Raw genomic sequence first — 13,486 nt, 5'->3', positions numbered from 1 at the left:
CCTGCTTACAGTTGTATTTGGTGAACACACTAATCACCAAATGTATTGTTAATACCAGGTGTGATTGACCCTTCATGCAGTTGGTGACTCCTCTTTAGAGGGAAGGAAAAATCGTAGGAAAAATCAAACCTGCCATGCAAACGTCAATGCATTTTGTACTTGTTGTTTCTTTTCCTACGTGGCCCGAGTCGTGTGTTAGTCAATCTGCTCCCTTCCATGTTGGTTTGGGGCCTCTTGGGTTTGACTGAGGAGTGAATACTCTAGTTCACCAGGACACTTTACTAGTCCTTCTGTGATAGTGAACATGGTGGAATCTAATTTGCACAGATGTAAAAAAAAAAAAAAAAAAGTTGTGTTTTTAATAACTGATGGTTGAGATTACTGAATAAAGCATTTGTATGTTTTCTCAGTAGCGCAAGTGGGTGTGTGTCAGGATGTCCTGTAGATCGGTAAAATAACAATTACAGCAGGTCTAGAATCAGATTAAACTTTATTCACTTTTCTGTGATGTGCAAAAACGGCAGTTTTTTTCTCTGCTGCAAGTCATTGTTCTGCTTTCTTCTGACTGCACTCGTGGTGGAGCTGAGAAGAATCCACGGTGGGGCATGTGCTGCAGAATCGGTGTGCAGTAGAAGTGCTATTGCTGAACAGAAGGTCTATTCCTGATCTTACTGTAAGCACAGAAGTGAAACACACACCATCAAACATCACAAGCCACACTGATGTAAAACACCACAGATTTATTCGTTTTACAAAAATAAATGCAAAATTTCATATCTACATGAAAAGGATTTACAGGCTAAGCACTGTCTGGTCCCCAAGTGTCACATCTGTAAACACGTTGTTTTGTGAAGCACAACACTCCTAGGAAGCTGTAACCTTCATATGGCTTACACAACCTCTGTTGGTGATCCTCATCTTCAGACTAAGATTAGGGACTATAATATCTAGATCAAGATAATCCTGTCATCAGGATTTATGAGGCTTTTCTGTTGTGGATATGAACTTGTACAGCAGTTGTTTAATGGCATCAACACATACAAAGGTATGAAGGGATTAAAGGGGACAGATGTGTTGAATACTACACTTTAAACACTGTATCTGTACACTGTAGATGCACACGACTGTGCTTAATCTCATTAGTGTTATACATTCTATATAACACTATACAGAAGTCTCTTGACAATTTCATGTGTGTTCTCTTATGTCCATAGGCATGTTTGTATTCTGTCTATCCATTGATTTGTTTGCACTGGACATACATGGACATCAGTGGGTTGTGCCTCTTCAGTAATGGTAGACCTTGATCTGATTCTTCTTGTCCAGGCTGAGCTGGACCAGCCCATTGGTGTGCGGGGCAGCTGGGTAGCGTGTGAAGAGAGGCCTGGGCAGAGGTTCAGGAGAACACAAGGGTGCAAGAGAGTGTGTGTGAAAATATGATGCATTCTGTTCCCGTACTGGTTTGTGTGTGATACGTACATGTGTATAAGCTGAGGGGGAGAGAGATTGTGAAAGGATACACATTTGGGTCTTTGCGTCGTGATTCCAGCCACCTTTTGTTGTCGTCGATCAGTCTCTGCAGCCTCTGGCCATCTAGCTCAGAGGAGAGACTACACACACACATACACACACACACGCACACACATAATGGAAAAGCACTGTATGAGTTCATCAATTTTCCTTTCAAAATCAACAGCAGCACTGATCCTGTGAGCGAGAGTGAGAGTGAGAGATTGTGACCGAGCCTGCACAGGTGTGCAAGTGTGTGTAGTCACCTTGCTGGAGTGTATCCACTATATGCTCTGGTAGCCCTCATGGGATAGCGGGCACTGGTATCCATGGAAACTCCTAAAATCAGAGCAGTCTTAATACAGGTAGTGCGGTTTAGATTTCTGAAGCCAATTTGACACAGCAGGTCTCTACACTGCACCACCCTTACACTGGAAAAGATCGGCATTATCCTAGCACAGAAAATCAATGTGAAAACTGCTTTTTCAAAAAATCCTTATTCATTGGCATATAACTTTTTTTTAACTGTAATGCAAATAGTTACTTTCCCTGGTAACGAGTTACTTTTATTATAGAGTAATTCAGTTACTAACTCAGTTACTTTTTTGAACAAGTAGTGAGTAACTATAACTAATTACTTTTTTAAAGTAACGTTCCCAACACTGACCATTAATGGTGGAGTGTAAGAAGCTGTTCTGAGCCACTGAAGAGGAGGCGGGGCTTGGTGTCCATGCCCAGGACGGGGCAGGAGGGAAGGAGGAGGACGGAGGTGGCTGAGGGAGGGGCTGGACGCTCCTCCCAGTGAAAGATTCCAGTTCACCCAGCACTGTGTTCAGCTGGCCAGAGATCTGCTGCAGGGACTCTGCTAACTGCTGCACTTTCACTGGCCTTGCATGTGCTGAAACAGAGAGTGGGAGTAGCAGAGAGGAAGACCAGAGTTTGGGTGTATTACTGCTAGAGAAATAAAAACATCAGATAACTATGAACCAACAAGACCAGAGTGGACTCTAGAGCTGTTTACAGTTATGGGCATATTTTTAGTTTTCACAGTTTGCTTCCTTGCCACCATAAAAAAAAAACTGTGGTAGTAAACTTTGTGAAAACCAAAATTAGTGCCTTCTCAAAATGTCTGCCCGTGTGTGTGTGTTGTGCATGCACATGGAGTGTGTGTCTCACTCGTCTCCTCTTGGCCACACACACCGCTCGTCTCTGACTCTGTGACATCAGAGACTCTCCGATCTCCCACGAGCCGCTCGCCTTCATCACATGACAGCTGAGACAGTAAAACATTGTAAAGCCCAGGTAGGTATTAATGTGGGTTTGTACGTAAGTGTGTGGGTGCAGGCATACGTGTGTGTGTATGTGTGTGTTACCTCCTCTGCCAGTGACGTCTCCAGCTGGCCGAGTCTCTCCTCCTTCTTTCTCAGGATCGCGTGGCCCTTCTGGACCCTCTCCCTCAGCTTCTCCAGCTCACTCACCTCCTACAGCACAGGGGAGCAGAACATCTAAGAGGAGCTATACTCATGCTTCCTACTCTCTCCCATCTGACCTGGCTACATGGCTGTAGGCACTGCAAGACCTAACGTGCTTAGACCCACCACGGCACTGAAACCGTCTAAAGTAGTTAACGATCTCTTAATATTCTCAGATAAAAGGTCAATCACTCTCCTGGTTCAAATCCTACCTGACCGATCGTTACAAATTTGTACTTGAAAATAATGAATGCTCATAAGGATCTGTATTGGGTCCCATGTTATTCTCATTATATAGGCTAGCAAGCATTTGTAGGCATGGTATTAGCTTCCATTGCTATGCAGATGATACTCTGTTATATATATATATATATATATATATATATATATATAACTGACTCAGTTATATATATATATATATATATATATATATATATATATATATATATATATATATATATATATATATATATATATATATTCTAATTTGGATGATGTCAACACTACTACCAAAACTGAGAACTGCATCCAAGAAATAAAGAACTGGATGGCGTCTAATTCTCTTCTTCTAAATTCTAATAAGACTGAGGTGTTACTTCTTGGATCCAAGGGTGCTAGAAGCAATGGGTCTGATCTTCTTATTACACTAGATGGCTTTTCAGTAACACCTGAATTTCCTGCTAAAAGTTTAGGCGTCACTAGTGATTAGGATCTTTCATTTGACACACACATATGCAATGTCACTAATGCTGCCTTTGCACCTTCATGTAATATTGCCAAGCTGAGACATGTACGTTCGGTATCAGACGCAGAGAAACTGGTCCACAATCTCATCAAGATTGGACTACTTTTAATTGGATGCTCTAAACAGTCCCTAAAGAAAGTCCAACTTGCTGCATTCCAACTTGAATCCAAGAGCCAGAGTCCTAACTAGGCCTTGAGAAGTGCATCACATTAGTCCTACTCTCTCAGCATTGCACTGGCTCCTGCTTAAATATCAAACTGATTTTAAAATTCTTCTGTTGGCCTATAAAGCATTAAATAGTCCTCCACAATATCCGAGTGAACTCACTGCATACCATAATCATCTCACCTGCTGCTCTCTCAAAGCACAGGATTGTGCTCAGATCCGAAAACTACAAGATTACAGCCGAAGGCAGAGTAATGTCTCAGTACCCTCATGCCTGTGGTCACCTCCAGGCCCCTCCCTTTAGTTATGCTGCTAGGGATAAGCCTGCTGGAGCCACATGCTAAGTCACTGGCACGTGTGCTATATATATGGAAGTTTAATTTGATTTTACATATTAACCTGCATTCTGTATCTTGACTACATGTTTCTACAAAGACAATTCCATAAAGGAGCTAGAAGATGCTCTGGGTTGCCAGTGGATGTGCTGATGCCGTGGATGCATGTGCCAATACGGCCAGCATCCTACCTGAGGCCCAGCATCCATATTGGAGAGACTGTGACTGCTCAGATAGACACAGGACTATAAATATGAACTTAAAGTTGCTGGGCCAATTGAGCATGGCTTCCCTTTGGGGTCTTGGTCCTCCCAAGGTTTCTTCCTAATCCGCATAGGGAGTTTGTCTCTGCCACACTTGCCCCTGTCTTGTTCAATAGGGATCTGGACCCAAGCGCTTGTGACACCATGTTTTGTAAAAAGCGCTTTATAAATAAAACTGACTAGACTTGACGGACCTGGCAGAGAGGCTGAGCAGAGCCTCCTGCAGCGGACCTCTGCGGGCTGGGGTGGGCCGTCCTTAGTGCCGCCTGTCTCACTCTCAGACAGCTGGTCTGTTTCTCCAAGAACTGTCTTGCTCTCTGCTGGACACCTTCACCTGAAATATACTCCTGCAAGCTAGAGAGAGAGAGAGAGAGAGAGAGAGAGAGAGAGAGAGAGAGAGAGAGAGAGAGAGGAGATTACAAACGAGTATATAAACATATGATAAATACATACAATCGGACAGCCTCCCTCCCCACCCACACCCACCCACACCCACATACTTGTCTATGCTGCGGGAGGTTGTGGGAGGTGGGCACAGGGGAGAGAGGAGGTTCCATTTCCTCCACTTGGAGGGAGCCCTCCACACCAACACAGATCTGTACATGTACACACTCTGTGTACCTTGCATTTGTGTCACCAGAGACCAGTACTGACTTGGTCAAAGCTAATGTGTGTGTATGTGTGTGTGTGTGTGTGTGTGTGTGTGTGTGTGTGTGTGTGTGTGTGTGTGTGTGTGTGTGTGTGTGTTGTGTGTGTATTACCTGAGCCTTCTGTGGAGTTCATCACATCTAGCCTGAAGTTTTTCTCTCTCCTCCATCATCCTCTTGCTCTCCTCCCTCTCCCTCCTCCTTCCCTCTCTCTCTTTATCCAGCTCCTCCCTTTCTCTCCTCCTCTCATCTCTTAATTGGTCCAGCTCTGCACGCAGACTGTCCCGTTCTCTCAGGACACGTGAGAGAGCCTGGGGGACACACAAACACACAACCTAACATAACAGTTCACAATGACACACACACACACACACACACACACACACACACACACACACACACACACACACACACACACACACACCTGGGGGACACACACAACCTAGCATAACAGTTCACAATGAAACACACACACACACACACACACACACACCTGGTCACACACACTCACCTCTATCCCCTTCTCAACTTCATCTCCTTCCTCACTCAGCTGTTGTCTCCTCTTCTTCAAATCTGCAGCCTACAGACCAACAGTACAAACACACACACAGATCATTTTATCAGGCAGCTGAGTGACTGGACTGAAGATTCACACACATGCATGCACGCACATGCACACGCACACACACACTCCAGACATGACCTATTCATTTTTTTTCTTCAAAACAGGTCATTGAGTCAGTTAACTTCTCAGCACAAAGAACTGACTGACGAATGATTAGTAACTTATAACTACAGCTATACGGGCACCTAATACAATGGAGCTCAGTGTACCAGTTGCACATACACACTCAAAGTAGCTAAAGTACCTGAGTTTGGAGTAGCGCACACACACCCACACACTCAAATAAAGCAGGTAAAGTACCTGAGCTTGGTGTTGCACACCCACACACACACACACACACACACACACACTCAAATAAAGCAGGTAAAGTATCTAAGTTTGGAGTAGCACACCCACACACACACACACACACACACTCAAATAAAGCAGGTAAAGTATCTCAGTTTGGAGTAGCACACCCACACACACACACACACTCAAATAACGCAGGTAAAGTACCTGAGTTTGGAGTAGCAGTTCCTGAGTTTTGAGCTCTTTGGTTTTCATGTCCAGTTGCTCAATCATCTTCTGCACTTCTAACGCCTAAACACACACACAAGAAAAACAAACAAATACAAACAACTCTCACCGTCTTTATACACATAAACACCCGACTGGGTACGGCAGAAGAGGCGTTTTTGCACGTGAGTATCGTATGGGTGTGGGATCTTACTTTCTGCATGTGTATTTTGTGGGTGTGTTGGAGCTGAGAGTCGAGCTGTAGTCTGAGCTGATCCAGCTGGGACGTGTGCGAAGCCTGCATCCTCTCCCTCTCCTCCAGTTGAGCCCTCAACAAGCGCTCCCTCTCCACGCTCTCCTGCACACACACCGTGTGATGAACACACATTGGCTCGGTCTCTCAGGTGATCACTGAGCTGTGAGTAAATGAATTCTCCCTGCCACACCTCCTCCAGGTGCTTTTGTCTGAGGGTGAAGAGCTGCTCCTGGTGCTCCTGCGACACCTGCTCCAGCTTCCTGCTGTGCTCCCTCTGCACCTCCTCCAGGTGCTCATGTCTGAGGGTGAAGAGCTGCTCCTGGTACTCCTGCGACAGCTGCTCCAGCTTCCTGCTGTGCTCCCTCTGCACCTCCTCCCTCACCTCCTGCAACAGACCAGACAACTCACCACACATACACTCACACACACACACACACTCCTTCTCTCTCTTTTTCTTTTCTTCGTCCACGTCCAGCTCAGTCTCCTCTGCCACCCTGAGTTCACTGTCCTGCTCATACACAGACAAACACACCAACACATGCAAACACACATGCATAAACATGCATGTACAGACATTCACAAGATCTGTGTGTGTGTGTGTGTGTGTGTGTGTGTGTGTGTGTGTGTGTGTGTGTGTGTGTGTGTGTGCGTGTGTGTGTGTGTGTGTGTGTGTGTGTGACAGGTAGAGCAAGGTGCTACAGTAACACCAAGATCACGTGAGCACACACAGTGATGTTAGTGGCGCTGTATAAATGTGTATAAAAGCTGGGAACATAATGTGTGAACAACTGCAGTGTAAAGACTACAAAGGTGACAGTGAGCTAAAAATCAGAGCATTATATTCTAGCAGGTGTTTTCACCTCATGGACAGACGCCTTCTTCGGCTCTTCATCCTCCTCCTCTTCATCCATGGCATGGCCGTGGCATGGCTGAGCACACTCCCGCTCCTGGGCCACTAGTTGGCGGTAGTGCTCATCACAGGGGTGGTCCCAGGTGGACTGGCCCGTGGAGAAGTTGAAATAGTATACTTCTCCAGTCACATCCTGACTGGAGAGTAGGAAAGAGAGACAAGCTCATCACATAGATAAACACACACATAAAAACACATGACATGTAGACAAGCCTAGGTTCTCCAGCACAGGACTGTCCACAAAGGTGTCAATATGTCAACATCTGAAACACTGAGTGGTGCTCTGGGTCTCATTGCTCAGATTAATAGTGCCAGAAGGCCAAGTCTACAAGCAAATCTGCTGCATAGAGTGATGAAATATTAATTTTATACTTTGCAATTGTTAGTTTCGGGGACAACTAACATTAAATATCCCCTGGATCTTGTCTTTATGTGTTTTATGTATGAAGGTACTGACTCATATAAAGACACCACTGTTACACCTGACAATAAGGTTATAACATACTTCCCCCCAAACCATTTGAATACAGAATCCAAAAATGATTTAATATGTTAAATTGTGTCTGATCTTTCATGTCACATCATACTCTCCAACTTCAAAAATCCTCCTCTGTCTGTTATATTTTCTCTTGCCCAGTCTTACTTCCCAGTCAAAATATTCAGTCTTCTCCAGACTTGCAGTTCCAAGGTCTTTAAAAAAAAGTTGGGCTTTCTAATTTGCTCATCTAATCACCTAGGTCATAAGTGATTCAATGCCCACTTCTTGCAAGCTTCCAGAGAGTCCGTGTGACATTATGACACTCACAATAAAGTCCTGATGCATCCTACTTCTATAAATGGTACTTAAAATTATAACTGAGTTACAGGGGACAAAGGGCCTTGGTACGTCAGGTAATCAAGAGCCTGAATGAATGAGACAGCATGAATGATACGTAGAGTTCTTGGAATGGAAGCCATTCCTCAATTAAGGGCACATTAGAGTATGCTTGGATTTTACTAAAAGGAACCAACGCTCACACCAACGCTCACTGCTCTGTGTGTAAGGATAAGAAAACTGGGTGACTGTATGAGAATGAGTTTGTCCTACCAGGGTTTCCAATCAGGAGGTAGTGGGGCTACAATCCCCTCTCTGGCCAGCCACAGCAGCTCTGGCTCCCCATCAGGGTCAATGCCAATTTCTCTGGCATACTCATGGACCTCTGAGGAGGAATACGGATAAGATGAATATACCCACAATCAGTATGATATTTTCAAATCAAGTAAAATCCCACAAATTCAAATAGTTAAGTCCATAATGCATGGAGATTGATTCTATGTTATAAAGTGTAGCTATAGCTTGGACGAACATACAAGAGTCCCAACTGGACATGTGTTGTTAATATTATTATTATATATTATTATTATTATTATTATTATATATTATTAAGTTATTATGTCAACATTATAATTTAGTTATTAAATGATGGAACTGTTGTAGCTTGTAGACTTTATCAATGGTGGATATTAAAGTATACCATTTCAGTAACATATATTAAAGTTTTATCCGGGGTCCTAAACTGTAACAGGTAGTATGCGACAGCTAATGTACCTTGTTCAGATGGGAGATAATTCTCATCCTCTTCCAGGATCAACTGGTCTCCAACTGGTCTCCGAAGGGCATCTGCTGTCATGTTGACTGAACATTAAGAAAAAGATTATGTACTATACGAATAACAGTGCAGTAGACAGATATTGCTATATTGTCTGTGGATCACTGTCTCTTGGGGGTTGTAGGGCACACCTGAAAATCCCACAGCAGGTAAAGTGAAACCCAGCACGCCTCACAGTGAGGCTCAAATGCCTTGTAAGTGTTTCCCAATGAACAAGTGATTATAAGAAGGGCTATGGTGCCATGTGATGTCATCAGAATGTGGGGAGAATGCTTAAGAATTTGTCATGTTAGAAATCTGTTTCTTTTTAAAAATGTTTATTTTTATTTGCTTTTTCCATGGCCACATGGACAATGTTAACATGGTGGGATTTATGAAAATTGTGCTGAGTCAAAGAAATCAAAGAAATAACCCATGCTCCATTAATTATATTATCCTGTACACATGAAATAAAGAGCTTGACAGTCATCAGCAGAATAAATATACATGTTATTTTTCTGAACCTTAGAAACCTACTACATAAATGTGTATATTTAATTTTTAATAATTATGAACAAGCCTATGGAAATCCATACTCATAAGAACTAAATATACTGTCTTACATAGAAGTATAAAATTATGTACAGTATATGAAAATATATTTTTCTCACCTGGTGTGTCTATGAAGTTCTCCTGTTCTTCTGTTCCTGCCTTGGCTGGTCACTTCTCCTGGGGTAAAAAAAAATCTCCTGGATGAAAAATTTGAAAGAATAGAAAGATAGAAAGATCTAAAAAAAATAGAAAGATCTGGGAAGATTTGTAAGGATTGTAGGATTGATAGGATTCTCAGATTGTAGGTTTGATAATTCTCAGAGCCAAATGTCATGCGACAATTTCTCAGCTTTTCAGCATCGAAACTGAATCCAAACATTCCACCTTCCCAACCAAACATTCTAAACCAAACATTCCAAAGTTGAGTAGCACGTGATATGACAATTTCCTATTTTTTTAACTAAAACACCAAATCAGCCAGGCTGCTACAATAACCTGATGCAGCCTGGCTTGTACCCAAAGGGTTCATACCACAGACCGTATATCAGTAGCGAACCGTGACCATTAAACCTGGGCCCGCTCCCATCCCCCCGAAAAAAAAATGTTTCCTCTCCTAATTAACTGCAATAAAGAAAAAAACTGAGACGACAGTACAGCTTTAGACACGCAATAAACAGTAATATCTGTACTAGATAACTTCTTAACAAAAATAAGGTTCCAACAAAATAAGGTTCACAGCTCCGTGTTCCTCGGAAGCGGAATATGTAAACAACGCGCACGAGGACGTCAAAGGAATGAATCGGAACTAGCTAGTGGTGGTACGCTAACGACAGCTAGCGTCGCCACAGCAGGCGGAAATTATCATACAGTTAAGCCCGCCCACTAAGAGGGAAGATATGATTGGTCAATTTTACTGTCATTTGAAACTGGTATTCGCTAGTTGCACGGGATGACGTGTTACTACTTCCGGTTTTTCGAGGGTGCGCGTGAATAGTTCCGCTCCGGCACACAGGACAGACGCGCAGAAGCGAAGATGGCTGTGTTTTACACTAGGTGCCTCCAAGATCTACCAAAGATTACCATCACCGATGTGCATCGGATAGTCCAAGCGGCCAGCTCAACCCCGAGGAGCAAAAGGGAAAAAGGATATAAGATGTATATATCCAGTTACATCGACAACTATGAAGGTATGTCACACCATTACACAGCTAGCTAGGCAGCCTAGTTAGCTACACACCCACCCTGTGATTTAGCTGAGCTTATTGTCTAACTAGGACTCTAACGACGGTTGTATCCAGTGTCAGATGTTTTAATGACATTCAGTGTAACTTTTATGTATATTGTAAATGATGTCCTGTTTAAATGCCCACAGTTTCAAACAGAGATTCGTCAGGGAGAGTGAGCATCAGGGCTACCTGTTACAGGTCGATGAGGAAGAGTGAAAAACCTCACGACCTCAGAGTAGGGAGGAAAAACAGTGTTTGTTGGTTCACAGCCTCAGTTGTTATTTACTGTATATTTAGTATAATACATGCAGGGTCCAAATATCTTAATGACTTGGCAGTGGTAAGTATTTTGTACCCTGCGCCTGTTCCTTTGTTTTACTAACACTGTTTTACTAACACAGTTCAGTGATTCACTAACTTTAAAATATTTGAAGAAAATTGAGACAAGGGATATGATAAAAGGTAGATAAGTTTATCGTTATTTCTTATATTGCAGCAAGAGGGAGTAAACTTATATTGCTTATACTCTTGGTGATACAATTGATAACCTGCCGTGATTAAGCCCAGGGGTGTCCCGACTTGTGTGTAAAGGTCTGGGTTGGAAGCAGGTATTTGCTACATAATGAGCAGCAAAAAACATATAATTAAACAAGTGTAATCAGTTGTTTAAGCATCTATTGTTATATATTTGGCTGGAATAAAAACCTGCAGCCACACCATTCCTTTGCATATAAAATTGGACACCACTCATTTAGCCTGAGATTTTGACTGGTTTTTTTTTATGTTTAGATTGTCTTTGAAGACCGTGTACCGGTGGACATTGCAGTGGCCGAGTGCTCCTGTGTGGCTGGGACAGCACTCTGCAACCACAATGTTGCACTACTGTTTCAGACTGCACACTACTCCACACTGAACCTGGCTGCTGTACCCCCAGTCCTAAGCTGCACAGAAACAGAACAACGCTGGCACAAGCCAAGAACCATGGTGAGTATGTGTTCCCAACCATACCAAAGTTAAATTATTTCTTCAACAAGCTACATTATGAGCTGATGTACTATGTCACATCAACAAACATTTAAAGTAGTGTGATCATTCTTTTATGTAATTAATAGGGTGTGAAACCAGGCAGAGTAAGTGACATGGTATTTTTGTCCTCCAAGCCGAAGCAGTTTACAGTTGCTGATGGTGTAAGGTAAAATTAATTTTCCTATGTATGCTTTGCTTACTGTATAACCTTTGTTGTATGAGTGTACAAAGTCCTTACTGTGGAATTCGATTTTTCAAAGGAGTAAACGTTACAAGGCAGTGCGAGGGGAGCTGCCAGATCCACATGTCCTCAAAGTTGATGAGCAGTACAAGGACTTCACTGCAGACATTGCTCCACTCATCACCACCATGGCCATAAGTGCTGACGTCCCGCTGGTTGATTCAGCTTTTGGGAAAGTCCAGGCGGGTAGTCCCATATCCTACCAGCATCCAGTACCAGTGAGTTGGGTTGTAGTACACCATCCAGATGCCCCTCTGCCACCACCTCTACCTGTAGACGGCTATAGGCTTGAGCCTACTAACTGCCAGTTCGTGTGCAGTCACCAACAACACCTCCATCTGCAGTCACTTGTCACTACATTTGACATGGCAAGGAAGATAGAGGTTGCCATCAGAGAGCAGAGCAACTCTGTGGAGTGGCACCGAGTCAGGGGGCCAAGAATAACTTCCTCCCGATTCAGGGAAATATGCCATGTCAGAGGTCAGAGTTCTGCAGAAATCCTGTCACAAAGGATTCGAAAGGGAGTGAATCAAACTGCTGCAATGAAGAGGGGATTGGCACTGGAACCGGTTGCCATACAGGAGTACTGCAGAATAAAAAACACCAATTACTGGCCTTGTGGGTTTGTCATCCACCCTGATGCCCCCTGGTTAGGGGCATCTCCTGATGGTCTGGTGTTTGACCCGACTGAGAGCCCACCCTTTGGACTGGTGGAAATTAAATGCCCCAATGCAAAAAGCTATGTGGACTGTAGCTACCTGAAAATGCAGAGTGGCACACTGAAATTGAAGCAGACTCACAGTTACTACTGGCAGGTACAAGGCCAGCTCCTACTTACAGGTATGGAGTGGTGTGATTTTGTTGTATTTGCAGAGGATGATATTCTCATTCAGCGCATATACAGAGACTGTGAAGTGGCTAAAACCATTAGAGAGAAGGGAGATTTTTTATTTTTTTATTTTTACATGTCAGTGTAATGACTTCTCATCACGTTTGGCAGTTATCTATTTAAAATGCAGTAAATTTATGAACTAATGATATTTTAATGATTGATTCTTAATAAATCTTAAATGTGTTGACATTGAGTCCTTTTCTTTATGCTACCATGCTTTCCCATATGTGTAAAACAATGCCGAAACCAGACTGAGCAGAATCTTATACAGAGAGACAGAAGAACTACAAGATGTAAATATAGAACTGCCCTATATTTGTAGAGCTGATAAAATTAATTAAGGTGGCATTAAAGTTGTACTCATTTAGTGTATAATAAAAAAAAAGATGTAATACAGAAACTGAATAATGGTTGTTTAACACTAGAATGACTAAAGAATACTTGGTTGACTTGGTTGTTTCCAAGCATGAAATATGCATATATAAACTGCCATAAC

The 13,486-nt window shown here is 42.9% G+C and overlaps 2 protein-coding genes across 6 annotated transcripts; one reads left to right on the top strand and one right to left on the bottom strand.

Moving 5' to 3' along the window:
- Positions 1–471: 471 nt before the first annotated feature.
- LOC143501232 (uncharacterized) lies at positions 472–10,493 on the bottom strand. 5 transcript variants are annotated; one of them, XM_076994814.1, is made up of 18 exons: positions 9,725–10,490; positions 9,014–9,100; positions 8,513–8,624; positions 7,376–7,562; positions 6,706–7,023; positions 6,474–6,617; positions 6,260–6,343; positions 5,648–5,716; positions 5,251–5,447; positions 4,990–5,085; positions 4,684–4,843; positions 2,883–2,990; positions 2,686–2,782; positions 2,177–2,407; positions 1,776–1,848; positions 1,480–1,610; positions 1,263–1,384; positions 472–671 (listed from the first exon to the last, which is right to left on the bottom strand). In XM_076994814.1, the coding sequence occupies exons 2-18, from the start codon at positions 9,093–9,095 to the stop codon at positions 669–671; spliced, it is 2,214 nt and encodes a 737-aa protein (XP_076850929.1). In that variant the 5' UTR covers positions 9,096–9,100; positions 9,725–10,490; the 3' UTR covers positions 472–668. The 5 variants fall into 5 exon arrangements, with proteins under 5 accessions (XP_076850929.1, XP_076850932.1, XP_076850930.1 ...); XM_076994817.1 differs by having other exon boundaries at positions 1,521–1,610; positions 9,725–10,488; XM_076994815.1 differs by lacking the exon at positions 472–671 and having other exon boundaries at positions 721–1,384; positions 6,706–6,795; positions 6,886–7,023; positions 9,725–10,493.
- Positions 10,494–10,531: 38 nt separating this feature from the next.
- LOC143501234 (uncharacterized) lies at positions 10,532–13,177 on the top strand. The gene is made up of 4 exons (XM_076994818.1): positions 10,532–10,792; positions 11,621–11,815; positions 11,944–12,023; positions 12,118–13,177. Exons 1-4 carry the CDS (start codon positions 10,787–10,789, stop codon positions 13,073–13,075), a joined length of 1,239 nt encoding a protein of 412 aa, XP_076850933.1. The 5' UTR covers positions 10,532–10,786; the 3' UTR covers positions 13,076–13,177.
- Positions 13,178–13,486: the final 309 nt, after the last annotated feature.

Source organism: Brachyhypopomus gauderio, unplaced genomic scaffold (assembly GCF_052324685.1).
Source record: "Brachyhypopomus gauderio isolate BG-103 unplaced genomic scaffold, BGAUD_0.2 sc164, whole genome shotgun sequence".
Classification (NCBI taxonomy): domain Eukaryota; kingdom Metazoa; phylum Chordata; class Actinopteri; order Gymnotiformes; family Hypopomidae; genus Brachyhypopomus; species Brachyhypopomus gauderio.
This window is presented reverse-complemented; position numbering and strand designations above follow the sequence as displayed.

Bases quoted from the DNA above. Each gene is read 5' to 3' on its own strand.
- LOC143501232 (XM_076994813.1), bottom strand. From the start codon at position 9,095: ATGACAGCAGATGCCCTTCGGAGACCAGTTGGAGACCAGTTGATCCTG. The intron at 7,563-8,512 runs GTAGGACAAACT...CCTACTCTCCAG, and splicing joins CCTCCTGATTGGAAACCCTG to TCAGGATGTGACTGGAGAAG. The intron at 7,024-7,375 runs GTGAAAACACCT...GTGTATGAGCAG, and splicing joins AGAAGGCGTCTGTCCATGAG to GACAGTGAACTCAGGGTGGC.
- LOC143501234 (XM_076994818.1), top strand. The intron at 11,816-11,943 runs GTGAGTATGTGT...TGTAATTAATAG, and splicing joins GGCACAAGCCAAGAACCATG to GGTGTGAAACCAGGCAGAGT. The intron at 12,024-12,117 runs GTAAAATTAATT...GATTTTTCAAAG, and splicing joins ACAGTTGCTGATGGTGTAAG to GAGTAAACGTTACAAGGCAG.